We start from the raw sequence: 18,808 nt of genomic DNA on the forward strand, positions 1-18,808 counted from the left end.
CTATCTTCTATGTTCCAAAAACTAATTCCTAAATGCTTAATTACATTGATTTATATGATCAAGAATGATTCGCGTTGACCCAAGATGAAACGTGTAAAACAACAAGGTTGGCCTCCGCTAAAGAGATCCCTCTGGCAAATCCAAAGAATGAAGTGTGGACCCAAGGGAAGGTCGGCCATGAACCAAGGAATGTTGGAAACAACAAAATCAAGCTTTGCAAGCAACGTGAAAAATCCACAAGCATCATCAACAGCAACTAGGTCCGACCGGTCTAGTACACAAGAAAGAAAACAGTCCCATATTCCAGAAGCGATAAATTGGCAGAAAAAGATCCAAATGTCCTGTGGACCAAGGATAAGATTGATGAACATGTCCACGAACCAAATCCAACTCCGCAACATCCGATGAACAAACTGTAGCGTCCTAAAATTGTGACACTTGCAATTTCGACCGCATTTGGGTCTTCATGATGGCGACGCAACACAAAACCTGAATGGAGACCCCGAAACTTGTCCATGACATCAAAAACTACATTTTTTCAGCACCCTGGCCTGATCCTCCTTGCACCCTGCTGTCCCGGGAGGTGGGACCAGAGTGCCTAGCACCCTGGTCCCCCAGGACCATGGCGCCCAGTGCCCTGGTCCCTGGCCCTATTTTGGGCCCGATCTCTTTTGGGACCTCGGGTCTTTATGTTTTCAATTTGGAAAATAATCTTTCCTGGTTGGCCTAAGGTCGGGAAAATCAGTCTTTTAACCCTAATTGGCAAGTATATAAACTACATTTCCTCTCCCATTCTTGTAAGATGAGGGAAAAAGGCGGAAGCGATATTCAAACACTCAAACATTCAAGCATTCAAGCATTCAAGCATTCCTTCAAGCAATTGAGCATTCTAAGTCTCCATTCAAGGCTAAGTGTTGCATTCAAGACAAGGATTCAACCATTGAAGAGGAGATCACATACAACATACAACATACAACAAACAACAACATCTATACCTTCGCATATAAGGATACAAACATCCTTACAACAAGGTACTAGTACTTGTTTTGCATTACAATCATTTACATTTACAACATTTCTCATTTCTTGGTTAATTCCAAAACCGGGGTTTGACCTAAGGGCAAACCCCTAATCCCTAACCCCCCAATCGTCTTCGCTTTTCTGTGTGTAGGTTGCAGGTACGCGGCTGTAATTGAAGATCTGGAATCCTTGTGCAGAGACGAACAGATCCCCCTTTGTTTCGCGGATTTTTCAGAGGACCGTGTGCACGCTGGGTGCCATTGTCCTGTCAACTTTCGCTCAAATTTTCAGGACAGCGTCGTCTCGACATTTTACTGCTAATTCCAGGTCCGCAGCTTCATCCTATATCCCTATCTCAGTTTATAAGCGAATCTTTCTCACTTTCTATGTATTCCTAGCTTAATCATTCTATCCACATTCTTTACAAAAGAGGGTAGCCTTGCTGTCTTAACCCTTGAAACTCATTTAGAATCCAATCTTGCATTGTGTGGGATTGGATCTTGTGGGTTTCAACCCCTCTTTTGAATGTAAAGTCTCCCCTAAGTGAAACCGTCAACCCTAGTGACCTCCTTCCCCTCTCCTCGGAGTGGTGGGGGGAACACTTAGGGTTCGCTCGCGATTTTTCGCTTTACATTTTGGTGAACCCGACGTGAACATCCTTTCTGATTATTCATGGTTAGATCTAAAAATTGGCTTCCTTGATTACATTTCCATGTTTGATCTTTTGCAAATTTTAGAGGTTGATTGCATAAAAACCCTAAATTTTCTTTTTGAAAATTGAACTTGTGAAATGTTTAATTGTTAATGCTTGTTTCAGATCTGCCCTTCTACTGCAAATTATCAATTCATATCTGTGCTTTAATTTTGGAAATTAAGTGGTTAAGTGTCAAAACCCTAATTTTTAAAACCCTCTTGATTCAACCTTTGACCGATAATTTCACTGATCAAAGCATCTCCAAATCGGTTGTAACTTTGGATTCCGCAACAAAATCATAATATCTTTCATCTCTAAAAATTTGGAAAAAAGTTGCGAGGACCGTGTGCACCCCGAGCGCCGTCGTCCCCGACATTTTTTTCGAAATTTCGGGAGTTAGATCTTACTGTATTTTTCTGCTAAAATCCAAAATTTTGGCTGATTTTATCAATTACAACACTTTCAAAATTAAACTCAAAGTTGGTCTAGGGATTGCTTGGATTAAGGCTTCTAATCATTCAAAAATTGTTGAAATTGAAATTTTGTGTCAAAATTATGTTCTTACTGTCCTAAATCTGAAAAGTGTGTTGGTGTTCATTCGACATTTCAGTGCTTTATTCAAATTCTTGCAATTTGTGACTTTTGAAATTAAGTGCTTAATTACACCAACTTTGATTTCCGCTTTCAAAATTGAATTTTGCATGAAATTGAGTCAATTTTTAAAATTCAAAGCTTGCATTGCTCTTAGTATTCCCTCTAAAATCATAAAATTCAAAATTTCAGTTTCCCTCTTTTTCTCAAAATTCAAATTTTGCATTTTTCAACAATCTTGGTAGGGTTCAATTTTGAGATTGCAACTTTAATTTGGCCTATCTACAGATCGTAAAATCACTCAATTTTTTCAGATTAGCTTTAAAATCATCATACCTTTCATCCCTGCAAATTTTGAAAAAAGTTGCGAGGACCGTGTGCACTCCAAGCGCCACGGTCCCTGACATTTTTTCTGAAATTTCGGGAGATTGTCGTGATTGCATTTAACAGCTTAAATCTAGGAGATTGGCCGATTTTACTGAAATTTGCTACCTCTAAATTCAAAATCTTCTCTCTCTCTAGTGCATAAGTTTTACAACAATAAGCCCTACTTACACTATTCACGTTAGACGAAGCCTTAGAATTAAGTCTTTCCAAGGTTTAATTACTGAGGAGATGGAACCTAATTTGAATAGCCTTTTTAACGAGGACATGGGTAATTCCTCTAATCCTCTTAATGATGAAGAATCTCTCCATGAGGTTTCTGTAGAACAACTTTCGAAATTGGATAACCAATTTGACGATTTTCGACAATGGATGTCTCAAGAATACCTCGATAGTCAAGCTCTTCCTTTAATTGAGGGTCTAAAACGTATGCTTCAAAGTGATAAGAATGGAATTGATATTTTGCGTGGTATTGCACACATTGTGGATTTGAATGTGATGCCTATGAAGAGTTGTGCTGAAACTTTAGGTTATACACAACCTCCTACTCAAGTTAATCATTCTATTCCTTTGACAACTTCTATTGCTAGTATGCCTACCTTTACATCAAACATAATGGCTACTTCTATACAAGACATTTCGCCTATGATTACCAGTCATGGGGGCAATCCTCCCTCTTCAATTAATCCTCTTCCTTCATTTAATCCAACTTCTTCATTCATTCCTTCAATGAGTGTTCCTATTACATCTCCACAAATGAACATGACGCAAGGGGGCAATTCATTCAACCATTCCATTCCTCCTTGTAGTGTTCATCTTTTCCAATCTTCTCCTATGACTAACTATCATAGTGTCCCGCCACCTTACTCTTTACCTTCTTTCAATAACATAACACCTCCATCTCAATCTAACACGTCTAATATGAACTCTTCAACTGAAGCGACCATTAACAATCTTGCACAAACTGTCTCTTCCTTGTAGCAACAAATTGCCTCTATGAATCAATCTAAGTTTAGTGTGCCTACATTTGATGTTGCGAGCCCACTTTCTCTTGACATTGTTCGAGCTATCCCTCCTAAACATGTTGAAATCCTGCATTTGGAGCTTTATAACGGTAAAGGTGATCCTCTAACACATGTTAAGACTTTTCAAACAATATGTACCGATTTTGCTTACGACCAAAGGTTGCCTGCAAAACTGTTTACTAGAACATTAAGAGATAAAGCCCTACAATGCTATTGCTCGTTGCCTTCTTATTCTATTACTTCTTTCGAACAACTTGCAAATGCTTTCATTCAACAATTTCAAAACAATATAAGTCCTAAAGTTACTTTGATTGATTTAATGCATTGTAAGCAAGGTGTTAAAGAAAAAGTGACTGATTTCATTGGTAGATACAAGCATTTGTATGCTCAAATTTCTTTTCCAGTGCCTGACAATGATATTCAAAGAATCTTTATTTCTAATTTACAAAAAGATATTCCAGATAAACTTCTGTTTTCTGAGTTTACTTCTTTCCAACAATTGTGTGCAACTCTTCACAATTATCAACTGACTATGAGTCAAATGGAACAATCACATCCTATGGCTCCGAGTGATAAGGGTGATAGTAGTCAACAACCATTTGGGAAGTTTAAACCGAACAGAGAGTCTGTTAAATTCAATGAAAACATCATCAACAACAATGTGAATGCAGCATCAGGTGTGCCTCCTATTTCTAAGTTTTTCAAGAAAGAAAGAAAGTTTACTCCTTTGAATGAATCATTGCATAGTATTATGAATAAGTTATTGGAACAAAATGTGCTTACTCTTCCTCCTATAAGGCAAATAGATCCTACAAAGATTAATTCACCCTATTTTGATAACAAATCTTTTTGTCAATTTCATCGTCAACCTGGGCATGATACTGAAAAATGTTTTGCTTTAAAGGGTAAAATTCAAGATTTGATTGATAATAATACTATCTCTGTTTCTGGAGTGAATGATAAAGGCAACACATCTGTAGCTCCTCCTAACCAAAATCTTCAGATTTTTACTGATCCATTACCTTCTCATACCTCTAATGCGATTGAGGCTAATGATTCCTCTTTCTCATCTGATGGTCTTGTGTCTATGACTCCGAACGTGATTAACTTTGTAGAGCAATAGAAAATCCCTAAAGAACCTTCCATCACATTTGATTCTAGTGAAACTATCAGGGCACCTAATGGTCCTTTATACATAGTTGCAAAAGTCAAGAATACACCTTGCCGTGGAGTGCTTATTGATCCTTCATGCATGGTTAATGTTATTACTGAAGAATTTCTTTTTACTTTGCAATTGAATCAAGTGATCTATGACAAAACAGATGTGATTGTGAAATTATTTGATGCATTTTCTTCTCCTGCAATTGGTTCTATTACATTACCTATTGAAGTCCATAACAAATCCCTTGATGTGAACTTTGCTATTATTCCTTCATCTGAACAATTTCGTGTGAAGCTAGGCTATCCTTGGCTATCTTCCATGAAAGCTATTGCTTCTCCTATTCACAAATGTTTGAAATTTCTCCATAATGGTGAAGTTGTTACTGTCAATCATAGTCTCTTTAAACCAGTTGAAAGAACTTCTAGCGTTCCTATTGATAATTTTTGGCCTAAACAATTCCAATCTCTTCCTCCGTGAAGTGATCATCTTTTCAAATCTTATCAGAAGTGGAAAACAGATATGATCCTATCTCTAAGTGAACCTAGAACACCCAAACTTGATATTCTTATTGTTCTTGAGAAGGAAGTTCTTCCTTTGAAAGATAAAACTAATGTCTTTCCTCAAGAAGATTCCCAACCCATTCCTATGGATGTGATTATGTCTATGTCTAATAAACTTTCTAAAAGTAGACCTATACCTCCTCGTCATGATGGACTTGGTCTCCTTCCTAAACCAAATATTCCTCCTTTATATGGAGCGGTTCCTCCTCCTTCCTTCTATAGAGAGAAGAGACCTTCCTCTTCTCCTATTATCCAGCCTAAGAGACCACAACCTAAACACCCAAGTGATAAGGATGAGAACATTCCTCCTCCTCAATCTTCTCAACTCCCTACTAAGACTAGACGAAATCGTTTTGCACGTGAACGCCAACGAAAGCATCGTCTTAGAGCTCAAGCAGCTGCTTCTCAAACTTCGCAATCTCCAAAAACACCTTCAACAAGCATTATTCCATTCTCTCCAAAATCTCCAAAACATAAGATGCATGATGGTCTTGATCCTGTGCGAGTTAAAGACCCTATTTTATAAATCTTGATGATGATATAGATGAAAATGTTATTCAAGACGAAAATGTTACTTCTCTTGCTTCCGATAGTGAATATGAACTTGTTGATATTGATAACCATCTATCTAACGAATTTTCTAAAGCACTTATCCTAGTTCCTAGACAAGAACAATGTGGCTTGGAACATGAACATAGCCCTTGTTTGGATCTTGTGATAGCTCCATCTGCTGTGTTGGATGTTCCTCCTCTAGCATGTTCCCTGCCTTCCCGAAACATTGATCAGCAAGATCGGGGGTAGATGACGTGCTAGACTAGTTTCATTAGCATAGCAGATTCTCTCCTCCTCTCTTTTGTTACTTCTTCTATGTGTTATTCTCATTCTTCTATTTGTTGTCCTTAGTGTTGTCTACTTGAGGACGATGCAAAGCATTGAGATCTCTTTTGGTCTCTCTCATGTTGACTCAAAAGACACATGTGTTCCCTTCTTCTAGGTGACCTTCCTTGATTGGGGAATGAAGAACAATTATGCATACATACATATGATATACATGAATTATCATACAACATACTGACCCTGAGGAAAGCGAAGTCACCTCGTGCTTTGTCTATTATCCTTGGGTTTATCTCACACTTGGGGGCTAAATCTTTGTGATAATGTGCTCCTTTCCCTTCTCATTTCTTATGTGTATCACTACCTTAAAGCAATCACCCCCGTTGAGGCATGTGCGATTGCTTTAACGTAGGGGGGCATACACCCCGTCTATCCCTTCAGGATACTTGAAAATTTCTTGGCGAACTTAGCTTTGCCTTGAAAATTTTTGGTATTTCTCTTGCATGACTCATAGTGAGGGAACCTTACTACTGACAGTCATGGTTCTCCCTCGTGATCTTCCCTTTTACTTTGTCAATCGAAGTCGTAAGATCCTTAGTCCACTGGGGGCTTTGTGTATCTTGCCTCCTTGACGTGGTGAAAGTCTTTCAATGTTGTTTCCTTGTACTTTACCGGAAGTATGAGCGTACGCTTATACTCCCGCTAAAGTGGGGGCTAAATGTAGCGTCCTAAAATTGCGACACTTGCAATTTCAACCGCATTTGAGTCTTCACGATGGCGACACAACACAAAACCTAAATGGAGACCCCGAAACTTGTCCATGACATCAAAAACTGCATTTTTTCAGCACCCTGGCCTAATCCTCCTTGCACCTTGCTGTCCCGGGAGGTGGGACCAAAGCGCCCAGTGCCCTGGTCCTTCAGGACCAGGGCGCCCAGCACCCTAGTCCCTGGCCCTATTTTGGGCCTGGTCTCTTTTGGGACCTTAGGTCTTTATGTTTGCAATTTGGAAAATAATCTTTCCTGGCTGGCCTAAGGTCGGGAAAATCAGTCTTTTAACCCTAATTGGCAAGTATATAAACTTCATTTCCTCTCCCATTTTGGTAAGATGAGGGAAAAAGGCAGAAGCGATATTCAAACACTCAAACATTCAAGCATTCCTTCAAGCAATTGATCATTCTAAGTCTCCATTCAAGGCTAAGTGTTGCATTCAAGACAAGGATTCAACCATTGAAGAGGAGATCACAACATACAACATACAACAACATCTACACTTTCGCATGTAAGAATACAAACATTCTTACAACAAGGTACTAGTACTTGTTTTGCATTACAATCATTTACATTTACAACATTTCTCATTTCTTGGTTAATTCCAAAACCGGGGTTTGACCTAAGGGCAAACCCCTAATCCCTAACCCCCCAATCGTCTTCGCTTTTCTGTGTGTAGGTTGCAGGTACGCAGCTGTAATTGAAGATCTAGAATCCTTGTGCAGAGACGAATAGATCCCCCTTTGTTTCGCGGATTTTTCGGAGGACCGTGTGCACGTCGGGCGCCATCGTCCCGTCAACTGTCGCTCAAATTTGCAGGACAGCACTGTCTCGACATTTTACTGCTAATTCCAGGTCCGCAACTTCATCCTATATCCCTATCTCAGTTTATAAGCGAATCTTTCTCACTTTCTATGTATTCCTAGCTTAATCATTCTATCCACATTCTTTACAAAAGAGGGTAGCCTTGCTGTCTTAACCCTTGAAACTCATTTAGAATCCAATCTTGCATTGTGTGGGATTGGATCTTGTGGGTTTCAACCCCTCTTTTGAATGTAAAGTCTCCCCTAAGTGAAAACCATCAACCCTAGTGACCTCCTTCCCCTCTCCTCGGAGTGGTGGGGGGAACACTTAGGGTTCGCTCGCGATTTTCCGCTTTACACAAACAAAAAGAAATGCTGAAAGAAATACTGAAACTGCAAAATAAGAAACAAACTGAAAGGAAAATGTTTTTAGTTGATGCAAGATTGCCAAGAACCATCAAATACTCAAATAGTATCAAGTACAAACTTATTTAATTCATTGTGACAATCAAAGTACTATTTTGTTGTCTAAGAATCCACTGTTTTATGCTAGGGAAAAACATATGGAGGTCTATCACCATTATAGTGGGCATCTCATCTAACAATGGGTGATCATCTTCAACATTGTAGGATAAAGGATCTTTCACCAAGGCCTTAAGTGGGACCAAGTTCGTATATCTTAAGAGTCTTTTAGGATTATGACAAATCATATGAATATTTGATGGTTTTCATTCAAGAGGTATTATTGTGAATCTCTACCATTGTGTTAGTGAATAAGTGAATGTAAATGAGTACCTAACAATGCTTTGTGCACGAACCCACCTTTTCTAGATTATGGGAAGATACTTAAAAAGTGATTAGTACAATTAATTTATAGGGGGATATTAGAATAAATTAATAAGCTTTGTCAGCACAAGCCATTGTCAACACAATCGTATGTTGCTCACCTCACCGTCCACCATAAATAGTTCAACCAACTAATTGTAAATTAATGATGTCTTTTTCTTATAGATTGAATATAATGAGGACGGGATTTGTGTACTCCAATTCACAATCATTGCATTTGTTTGTTTCTCTTTATTTGTTTCTTCTCAATATACACCAATTCACTTTTGAAAAAACCCTTAGAGAAATCTTAATCTCTCCAGCTATTAAGTTTTGAAATCTTAAAAATTGTAATGCTTTATGTATTAAGGTGATGATTTTGAAGATATAGTGGCTTTTAATTCTTGATTTAAAATATATTTGTTTAAAGGTATAAAATCGTCTAGTATAGTTGAATTTGTGAGTTTTTAGATTAAAATTGTGTAGTAGTTTTCCTGTATCAATATTTCAGACCACACTCAATGATCCATTAGTGGATAACAGAATGTTTGTACATATAAATGTACTTTTTTTATTATGCTATCTTAACAATAGATAACTAATTGTGATCTAAAATATTGAAACAAAAACTACTAGACAGTTTTAATCCAAAAACTTACAGATTCAAAAACTGTTTTTCAAAATTAATAGTCATCTATGTTTGTGTATATATATACATATATAGGATAGGCTCTTCATCAAGTCATCACCTCCTCTTCTTACAAGATGGCATGGATAGGAGACCAATTTCAGTCTCTTTTCAACTTACTGCAAATAGAAGTTGCAGTGAATTCAAAACTCATTTATATAAACTGTAATATAATTCTCTTAGAAATGAATCTATATGCTATTCAGTAGTAATTTAACTCATGTAGAAAGACTTCCATATGATTTCCGGCTTACACTTAACTTTCATGAGGGTTGGTATATTTTTTTGAAGTAGTAAATGTATAGACTTGCCTAGTGTTAACAGTCCGCACAAAGACATCTTTTAAGAGAAAAGCAGATACAGCTTAAGTTTAGGCAAGGCACACAGTTAAAAGGGAGTCCAAATTTTCTCCTCTTTCTCAAAATTCTGTGCTTCGAGGAATTCAGTTTACTTTCGTGGCAATGCAATGTAGCTTTTGGGTTATAAGGAATAGAATTGGAGCCATCCAATGGAATGTTATTTTCACAACATGAAGGAACCATCATTTTCACCTCAACAGGGCATCCAAGAGCTTCTTGTAATGCATTGGATATGCTTAGCTCTAACCTTTCCACTTTTGCTTTTCGCTGATGGTTTCTGAGTTCCACATGGGCTATTGCACCTGCGTTGGCTGAACATAGAAAATGTTTATTGTGTTAGAGAAATAAATTATACTTTGTCTACAAATGATTACAATAGGCAAGTCTGTCACTGAGAATTAAATTAAGGACAAAAAACAATGGCACATTTGTCTTCTTCAATGACACTCAAAATTACTATTCAACACTATTTCATGTTCATAAATGCTTCTGTTTATGGGTACTACAATGGGTCTTATAGGCTGTTTTCTAAGATATCATCAATGATTAAAGATATCAAGTTTATATAATTTATGAGATTAAGAAGAGTTGTTTTTGGATCAGATTGTGTGATAGTTTTTAATCAACGTTTCTCTTCACATTCTGTGATCCATCATTAGAATGATTGAGTGCTATCAAAGAGTGAATTTAATGAGTAGTAGACCAGACAAAAAAAGGAAGGTGACGCAAGAAATGAGATAAGGAGGAAAATTAAAAATTTTAAAAATAATAAATTAATTAATAGAAAAGAATGATAAGAGCCAACAAGACAACATTCTGAGAAATCATGTACCTTGGCACAACAATAGGGACACCAATTTTCCCTGACCTTGCAGCAAGTCCTCAAGAGTAGTAGACTGACTTGTTTTCAGCACTCTTTTCCATATCTCTTCCACTGTGCATGGGCTCATAGGTCTGAGATCCAGGTTTTCTGCTTCACTTGTGCAATTTTGTGATGAAGATGGCACTGGAAAAATGATTCCTTGAGTATCATGTGAGTGAACAGTTTTGATTGTACCCTGGTTGCAGAAAGGATTAATTGAACTCTCTGCTAAGCACCATTTTGTATCAAGTGAATCTACATTTCTGGAATCTTTATCTTCAAATGCTCTGGATTTGGTTGCTGAGGGAACTTTGTGTGGAGCTTGATACACATTCCAATGATCAATGTGATGAGCTATTTCCTCTTCAAGAGCATGATCCATTTCATACACCTCCCTCTGGTTCTGATTATACAAGGCCATATTAGTATGAGTTGTGTTTGTATCTATTGCTGGGTGGGGATTTGGATTCAACTCATCTGAGCCAAACTGTAGAAGGACAGCTGTGAGCCAAGAAACGCACTCATTTGAAGCCCTCAGTTGCTTTTCTGCATCTGAAAGGATTTTAAGAGCTCGGCCTAACTTCTCTGTTTTGTCCATCGATACTGCACAGAATTATTGCAGTATTAATTATAAAAATGCGCAACTGTCACTTTTCATCTAGTAAAGTGCCCTGTTTTCATCATTCATTCAATTTTTAGAGGACCTTAGTATTAAGAATTATAGGTTATGAAAGTAAGAGTAGGCTATCCCGCATGCAAACTGAACCACAAATAGTGCAGGCTTTCTCTGGGCTTATGCTAAAGGATATACATTTTTTTCATGCTACAACTACTACATGATGGAAGGTCTAGACACTATGTTCTTTACATCAGGGCATTAAAACAAAATAAGAATCAACAAGTCATATGTCAGCTGTCTTAGATGAGATTATTCAACTAATTATAAGGTACAATTAATACTTTAGCTTGTAACTATAGATTATTAACAGATTCTTCAACTACTTATAAGCTACAATTCATACTTTTGCTTGTAACTATAGATTATTTACTATCTTCATTTGAAAGTCTGCTGAAGTAAGATTCATGAGGGCAAGAGGGTGAACCTTTTATTTCATCCTAGTTGTCCAAAGCTATGCCCAAGGGATTAAAATGTGACTTACTGGAAGAGTTGCCGATTGAAATTTGGGTTTCATCTGCCTTTGATGAAAGGCAATTACTGGCCAAAATGCTTGTAACCAGAGTTGCTAACTGAGAAACCAGCGCAAGTGGCTTGACTCCACACTCAATGATCTCTTGTGTGCATCTCACAGTATTTTCAATGTCAGCTGATAAGGCAAAGTCGAGTAAATCAAGCAGTTTTTCGTCTGGCAACAAACCAATCTGCAAATTAAAATTTCAATCAGTGGCAATGTTAAACTGAAACGCAATATATCAAAACATATAAATAAACTATTGTGAAAATTATTATCTATTAAAATATACTGGCATCAATATAGAAAAATAGTACCATCTTAAAAATCAACTGGCACCAATATAAGAAAAACACTCGAGCTACGAAAATGTCACTAATATCCCACCTTACTAAATGAAATAGCTGAGCTCAGTAAGAAAATGGGTACAATCAATTAATTTGTACCTTTTAACCATACGAATTATAGAATCATATGCTTCTTCTCCCTATAATCTAAAGAAAATGGGGACACTCAATTAATTTGTACCCTTTAACCATATGAATTATAGAATCATATGCTCCTTCTCCTTGTAATCTATTTCATGACAGTAATTTCAGACATTAAATTTTTACAGTTTATCTGTTTCTGTCTGTTTCTGTTGTTGAAATTATGTTGTTGAAATTATTTGTGCTGTTTTTGTTTTTGAAATTATTTATGCTGTTTCTAAATTCAATTGCATGAGATTCTTTTTCATCAATGTTTTGAATCACACTCCATGATCTATCATAAGAGCTTATTAAGAAAAAAAATTTATTGAGAGAATTGTAAAAAGCTTTAGGATTCAATTTTTGAGCTAGATATCCACTAGAGACATCTGCTATAACACTTATAAACTATGATTTTTATTTTTTTTAAATGGGCATTGAATCTTGTATATAAAAATGTATAGAGATGAAATGTACCATTTGGCGAACCCTTGAAAGGGTAATTTTCGAGGAAAGAAGGCTGAACTGCTCCAATGCTGTCTCTGCTTCCCACAATGAACCGCCTGCTCTTGTTGTGATTAAATGCAATGCTTCCTCTTCAATATTGATATTTTCTGCAACCACGATTTTCTTAAGCCTATTCAATATATCTGTATCTCTCAGTTTCTGAAAGCAGAATTTCTGACTTCTGGACATTACTGTTTTAGGAATCCAATCTAAATCCACTGCAATCAGAATAAAAACCAAATACCCAATAGCATTTTCCATGCATTTCAAGAATGAAGTGCTCCATGCCTCCGGACTGAGTTCATGGCAGTCTTCTACAATAACCACCTTGTACCCAGAAGCCATATGATCGTACTTTACAGTTTCGAGGCATAATTTAAGTATTTCAATACCATCATTGCCAGCCGCATTTAATTCGGCCATATGAGGGCTTTCCCCCGACAGGCAAAGACAGCATTCTCTGCATTTGCAACAGGGTTTTATTCTCGCGTCGGGAGATGAGCAATTCAAAGCTGAAGCAAAAATTCTTGCAGCAGATTTTTTCCCTGTTCCTCTCGGCCCATAGAACAGATACACGGGAGCAATCTTTTGTTTCAGTATTGCATTCATAAGGGATTTCCTTATAATTTCCTGTCCAACAAACTCATTGAAGGATTTAGGTCTATATTTTTGGCTCAAACCCACATGATTTTCTTTGATCTCTCTCACACTTTGATCAAGATCACCCAGCTGTTCATGGTACTCATGATTTTTAAATGAATGAAATGTGTGGTTTCTCCATTCTTTCCTTCCATGCAATGCAAAAGCGCACTGCTTTGCATGGTTGGATGTGCTCTTGGATGCATGTAATGGATCCATTATCAGATACTTGTTCTTATCACAGCATTCATCATATGAAAAGTTGCAGCTTCTGCTGATCCCTTCACCGCGGCTTGAAATGCATGAGGAATTCAAAGAGCAATTTTCAGACCCATTGTAAAAATTATATGATGATCTTAAGCTAGAAGAAATTTCACAACTGCTCTTACCACTTCTCCTCCCTTTTGGGAGCCTTTTGACGGGACTAGGGCCCTTTATATGACCTCTGCTGTTTCTGCTATATACTCGTGTGAGAGCCTGAGATCTTGAACTGTTTGTCATGCCATTTTGCATCTTGAAGGCCGTTTCTGCCTCCAAGTCGCTGGCTGAGCACAAACAGTTTTGGTATCTGCTGAAAGAGCTGGATCTTTGCTTGTAGTAGAATTCTGCTTTCCTCCATCTTCTATCTACAAATTTATCCTTTCCTGACATACTTCTCAGCATTTGCATTGCAATGTGCCTCTTCTTCATTCGTGTGTTACAAATGCTGTGCTTTTAAAATGCAATTAAGGTTTCAAGTAGTAACGTATCTGGAAAAAGACTGTTCCTGGGCATTGATCGTTTGATCTTCCAACTAAAATTGCATGCAGAAATCATTACAAATTAATTCTAGAATCCACAAAATGAGGACTTAATATAATTTTAACTATACCATAGCAGCAGCTTAAAGGTGAGAGTTTTGAATTGAAAAAAACTCCAGTTCATAATCTTACCGTAGTTCGTGGCTTTGAAAAAAATGTTTGCGTTTACGTAGCAATCAACTGTTAAAAAACGTTATCTTTTCAACATGGTTGAAATTTTTGCACCGAGTTTTATTAAGATATACTTTTCTCTGTAGTCTGTATTGATGCAGGGTTTATTTGCAAGGAAAATGACATGTTTGACTAAAACAACCATAAAAAACCTTTGAATTCGTTTTTACTTATTTCAATAAAAACACTTTCCTCAGTTATGCAATGATCCTCACAAAAAAGCTTGTGATTGTCGAATTTCGCGCTACCCCAGCTGAAAAATATAGCCATTAAAGCACCATTACTCTAGCCGCTCTGCAGTGTGTTAAAATTATATTTCTGACACCCAAATTAGGAAATCCAATGAAGAAAAGGACCATTCAAGAAATAAATAAATGGTTCAAGTTTCCCAAATAAATCAGATCCTTGATTAAAAAATTAAGTTATGTTCTAGTAATTGACGCAACTGATGGGACAGTGCCATTTGTTCCAGCCAATACGAATCCCATTTTTTCTCGCCAAAAGCCGAGATTTAAGCTCAAAATCTGACAAAACTGTACCCCAATTCCTCTCTAGAAGATTACCCTGACCCATACATAAGGAATTCTTGAAACAACACACGTGACTGATAAATTAAAAAAAGTTGAAATTTTACAATCTCAGACCATGTTTTTTGTTTTTAACACTGCAAATAGTTGTCTGCGCGGTGTACTGCCTTTTATCGTCTATTTCCCCAGTACAAAAAGTTGTCTCTTAAGAGGAGGATTCGTCCACTCTTCTTGTCTCTCCATTAACGATCTTAGTCTTGAAGAAAACAAAACAAATGTCAAATCACTATGAGAATAGGGGAAATGGCCGTTGTTACGGATGCAATCATTCATTCATTTGTTCCTGCAAAAGCTTCAATCAGTTGTTTTATGAAGCGAGTATTTGTAAGGCTTCATGATCTCTCCATTTATATGCAGAAATTGATATAACCTGGAAAAGACTTCAACTGCTGACTTTAGACTCTTACACTTCACATTTCATGCATTTCCATGTCCTCAAACTCAAGATAGAATAGTTAGCACAATCATGTTCACTTCAAATCCATGTTCTCTCTATTTTGATTTGTCTTCATATAAAATTTTGAGAGTAGTCTATTCAATTGTATGTCAAGTGTCCAAATTGAAGCCTAAATTGTCAAAATTAAAGATAAGCCCTTAGTCACTAGTGAATAATAGGCAAGAAAGTACATCCAATCTACAGAAAGGAATCAAAAGCATTTGTCAATCATAGGTGTGCATTAACATTTATAAAAAACATATATATTACTTCAATCTTCATCTTAGGTATTCTATATCATTGTATCTTTGATCATGTGAACAACAACATGGGTCTGACTAAGGCATAACAATTTATCTAATTTCAACCTTCACATAATAAACTCCTATTGAGGTGCTCCCCAAAATCATATAACATGCTTTCATGGATTAGATGAAGGCAAGTTAGATTTCAAGTTTTCTAGCTATAAATGATGGAATCGTGTCTAATTTGGATGAGCTCATGACAATTAGTCAAGATTGTGGACATGATGTTGTGTAAGATCACATATCAACAAAGTTTGGTTTGTCACAATAAGCTACACATTGTTCTAGTTTCAAAGTAAGAACAAGTATAAGGATAAAAGTAAGAAGTTGAGTATACTTTTAGTAATGCATGAATCAACATGGCATAAGGACATAAGGATAAAAGCAAGAAGTTGAGTATACTTTTAGGAGAAGTATCATGAGAAAAAGTTGTTTTAGGGAATACAGTCACATTTCATAAAAAAATGCATATCCATTTAGGAACAAAAACTCAAACTTAAATGTATACTCACATGTTTCGATTTGAGCTACATTAAAGTTGGTATATGTATTTATACATGTTTTAACAATGATGTACACTAAATTTTTTATATGTATTGATTACATTGGTGCATAATATAAATTGATATACACCAACAATTAATATAAATTCAATATGGTAGAATAAAAACCCTCGAAATATCAATTGATATACATCAATTTAATGATCTTTACACCAACAATTAATACTATGTACATGAAATTTATAAACCTAATAAATGGGACGCAGCTAAACTGGCTCCAAAAAGGGGTTATAAAACTCGGGTTATTAACTTTTCCAAAAAAAAAACTAAATCTGTTGATCACAATCAACGATCTGTAATTTTTGAAAATTTTTGTGTTATTCACTTTTCGTGTTATTGACGTGTGGTTTTGGAGCCAGTTTAGCCGTAGCCTAATAAATGTTGAAATTTAATGCTATTTTTTGTTATTCTAGTAGAGATGAGTAATCATCAACTAGTATCGCGGTAGTCTACTCTGGGTATGCGCCCGATGTGGCCAAAGGCCTACATTTCATCCAAAGTTTGAAACAATGGGGGATTGTAGGGTGGTTGTCATAGCCTCTTGTCATGTCAAAGTTAGATTTATTTGGGGACCTTAATATGTATAACAAATTGACATGCATTCAGCATTTAGTTGCACAAGTGACACTTTCTATTGTTAATTTTTTTCTTTGAATATATTATGCAACTCAAATGTCTTATGCTATATGAAGTCATATTTTTTGTACATTTTGAAGACTGTTGTAACAATGGATTTTTATATTTCTTACCATGGTTTTTTCTCTTTTATCAAGTTTTGCATGTAAATTTATGCATTTTCTACTTATTAATTTTTTTTGTTTAATAAATATTGTAATTTTCATAACAATAAAGCTAATTGCAACCATATTAATCTACTCTATTCAAAACAAATGCAAAAATCAATATTGGACAAGTTAGAAGATCAAACAAACATAAAATATCAATGATAATTCCATGTTGAATCCTCTAGTTACCCTCCAAGATTGATTTTTCCCAAATTAGATCAATATGTGTACTTACAAATTGACATCATAACATTGCATTCCATGTGATTATAAAATGGGTGTAGGGTGGGTTGGTTTTATAGAAATGTAAAGGTTGTAATGGATAGACATGTGGGAAACTGAAATTGTTGTAGAGAGACATGTGACAAGGAGGTTCAACAACTTGACCACCCCTTGAGGTTCCACTTGTCATGGCTATGCAAGACAAGTGGCACTCCCTTGTTCTTTGAATTTTAATTATATGGATTTTAGAAGATTAATGAAGGAACACTAATTAAATATAATTAAAAAATATTTTAATACAAGAATTAGGAATATGGATAATTGATCAAATGTAATTAATCAATTATAGAGGAATAACAATGATTGATAAAGTGTCAATAGGTGTCTACATTTTGCTACTCTTTGAGATGGTGTTATGAAGTAGCGTTATTTCAAAGAAAATCAAAACATGGTGCTTGGAAGAAAATGTTTGGATTATGGAAGATGCACCAATCATTCAAAGAAGTGACTAGGAGGAAATATGATGAAAGCAGGGTTGAGGATAAGGAATTCTACCCTCTTTGAGATGGTGTTATGAAGTAATGTCATTTCAAAGAAGATTAAAACATAGTGCTTGGAAGAAAATGGTTAGATTATGGAAGATAACCCTGTCATTCATAGAAGTGATTAGGAGGAAAGATGATGAAAGTGAGGATGAGGATAAGGAATTTTGCCTCTTTGAGATGTTGTTACATAGTAGTGTCATTTCAAAGAAGATTAAAATATAGTGCTTGGAAGAAATTGGTTAGAATATGGAAGATGTTCCAATCACTTAAAGAAGTGACTAGGAGGAAAGTTGATAAAAGTGAAGATGGTGATAAGGATCACCCTTTCAGAGGGCATACAAGGAAAAGGGGCTTGGTGTTAATATTTAGGTGTCATCAACCATGTAAATCTTTATTTATTATTTTCGTAATGTCTTTTGTAATTTACCCATATGAAGTTAAACCGTTTACCAATAGTGGTGAAAAATATCATGTAAAGGCAACGTTACTTTTATCGTTTGCGCTCTAAGAAAAGGACAAAATAGCTAGGTGAACCCTCTTGGAATCCTCTATTTTTAGGTGGTTGGACACTTGTTAGGGTTTGTAAGAGAATCTATGATGGTTATGATAATCATTATTGATTCTATGACAATATTTATGACAAATTCCTCATGCAGGTGCCCATGCATGAGAGATACCTTATGACAGTTGTAAGAGCATTTTTAAGAGGCTATTTTGGGTGTTTTTGACTCATTTCAAGGAGATACACTTGAATTTTTCAAGTTAGTTTTGTAGCCTATTGTTTGGTGATACCATGGTGGTATTCATCCTCACATTATAAATCAGGGCCTTAAGTTAGAGTTATTCAATTACTCTTGTTCAATTTACAAAATAACAAAGTGTTGTCAAATTTTACAGAGGTCTACAAGAGAAGTGTATTGTTGTTTTAATATTCATTTGATTAGTAATATACTTGTCTCTCTTTCTGTGGCGGAGTTTTTTCCCAAAAGGGTCTCTCCACGTAATTTGGTGTTT

The 18,808-nt window shown here is 36.1% G+C and overlaps 1 protein-coding gene across 2 annotated transcripts; it reads right to left on the reverse strand.

Moving 5' to 3' along the window:
- Nucleotides 1–9,365: 9,365 nt before the first annotated feature.
- LOC131032015 (protein STICHEL) lies at nucleotides 9,366–14,677 on the reverse strand. Of its 2 annotated transcripts, XM_057962899.2 has the most exons (5): nucleotides 14,313–14,677; nucleotides 12,712–14,173; nucleotides 11,738–11,957; nucleotides 10,548–11,180; nucleotides 9,366–10,026 (listed from the first exon to the last, which is right to left on the reverse strand). In XM_057962899.2, exons 2-5 carry the CDS (start codon nucleotides 14,068–14,070, stop codon nucleotides 9,674–9,676), a joined length of 2,565 nt encoding a protein of 854 aa, XP_057818882.2. In that variant the 5' UTR covers nucleotides 14,071–14,173; nucleotides 14,313–14,677; the 3' UTR covers nucleotides 9,366–9,673. The 2 variants fall into 2 exon arrangements, with proteins under 2 accessions (XP_057818882.2, XP_057818881.2); XM_057962898.2 differs by lacking the exon at nucleotides 14,313–14,677 and having other exon boundaries at nucleotides 12,712–14,279.
- Between the last annotated feature and the right edge of the window lie 4,131 nt (nucleotides 14,678–18,808).

This window comes from Cryptomeria japonica, chromosome 10 (genome assembly GCF_030272615.1).
Source record: "Cryptomeria japonica chromosome 10, Sugi_1.0, whole genome shotgun sequence".
Lineage (NCBI taxonomy): Eukaryota > Viridiplantae > Streptophyta > Pinopsida > Cupressales > Cupressaceae > Cryptomeria > Cryptomeria japonica.

Coding starts and splice junctions, on each gene's coding strand:
- LOC131032015 (XM_057962899.2), bottom strand. CDS start 14,070: ATGAAGAAGAGGCACATTGCAATGCAAATGCTGAGAAGTATGTCAGGA. Junction 11,958..12,711: donor TTTCAAGGGTTCGCCAAATG/GTACATTTCATC, acceptor TTTAATTTGCAG/ATTGGTTTGTTGCCAGACGA. Junction 11,181..11,737: donor TTCAATCGGCAACTCTTCCA/GTAAGTCACATT, acceptor AATTCTGTGCAG/TATCGATGGACAAAACAGAG.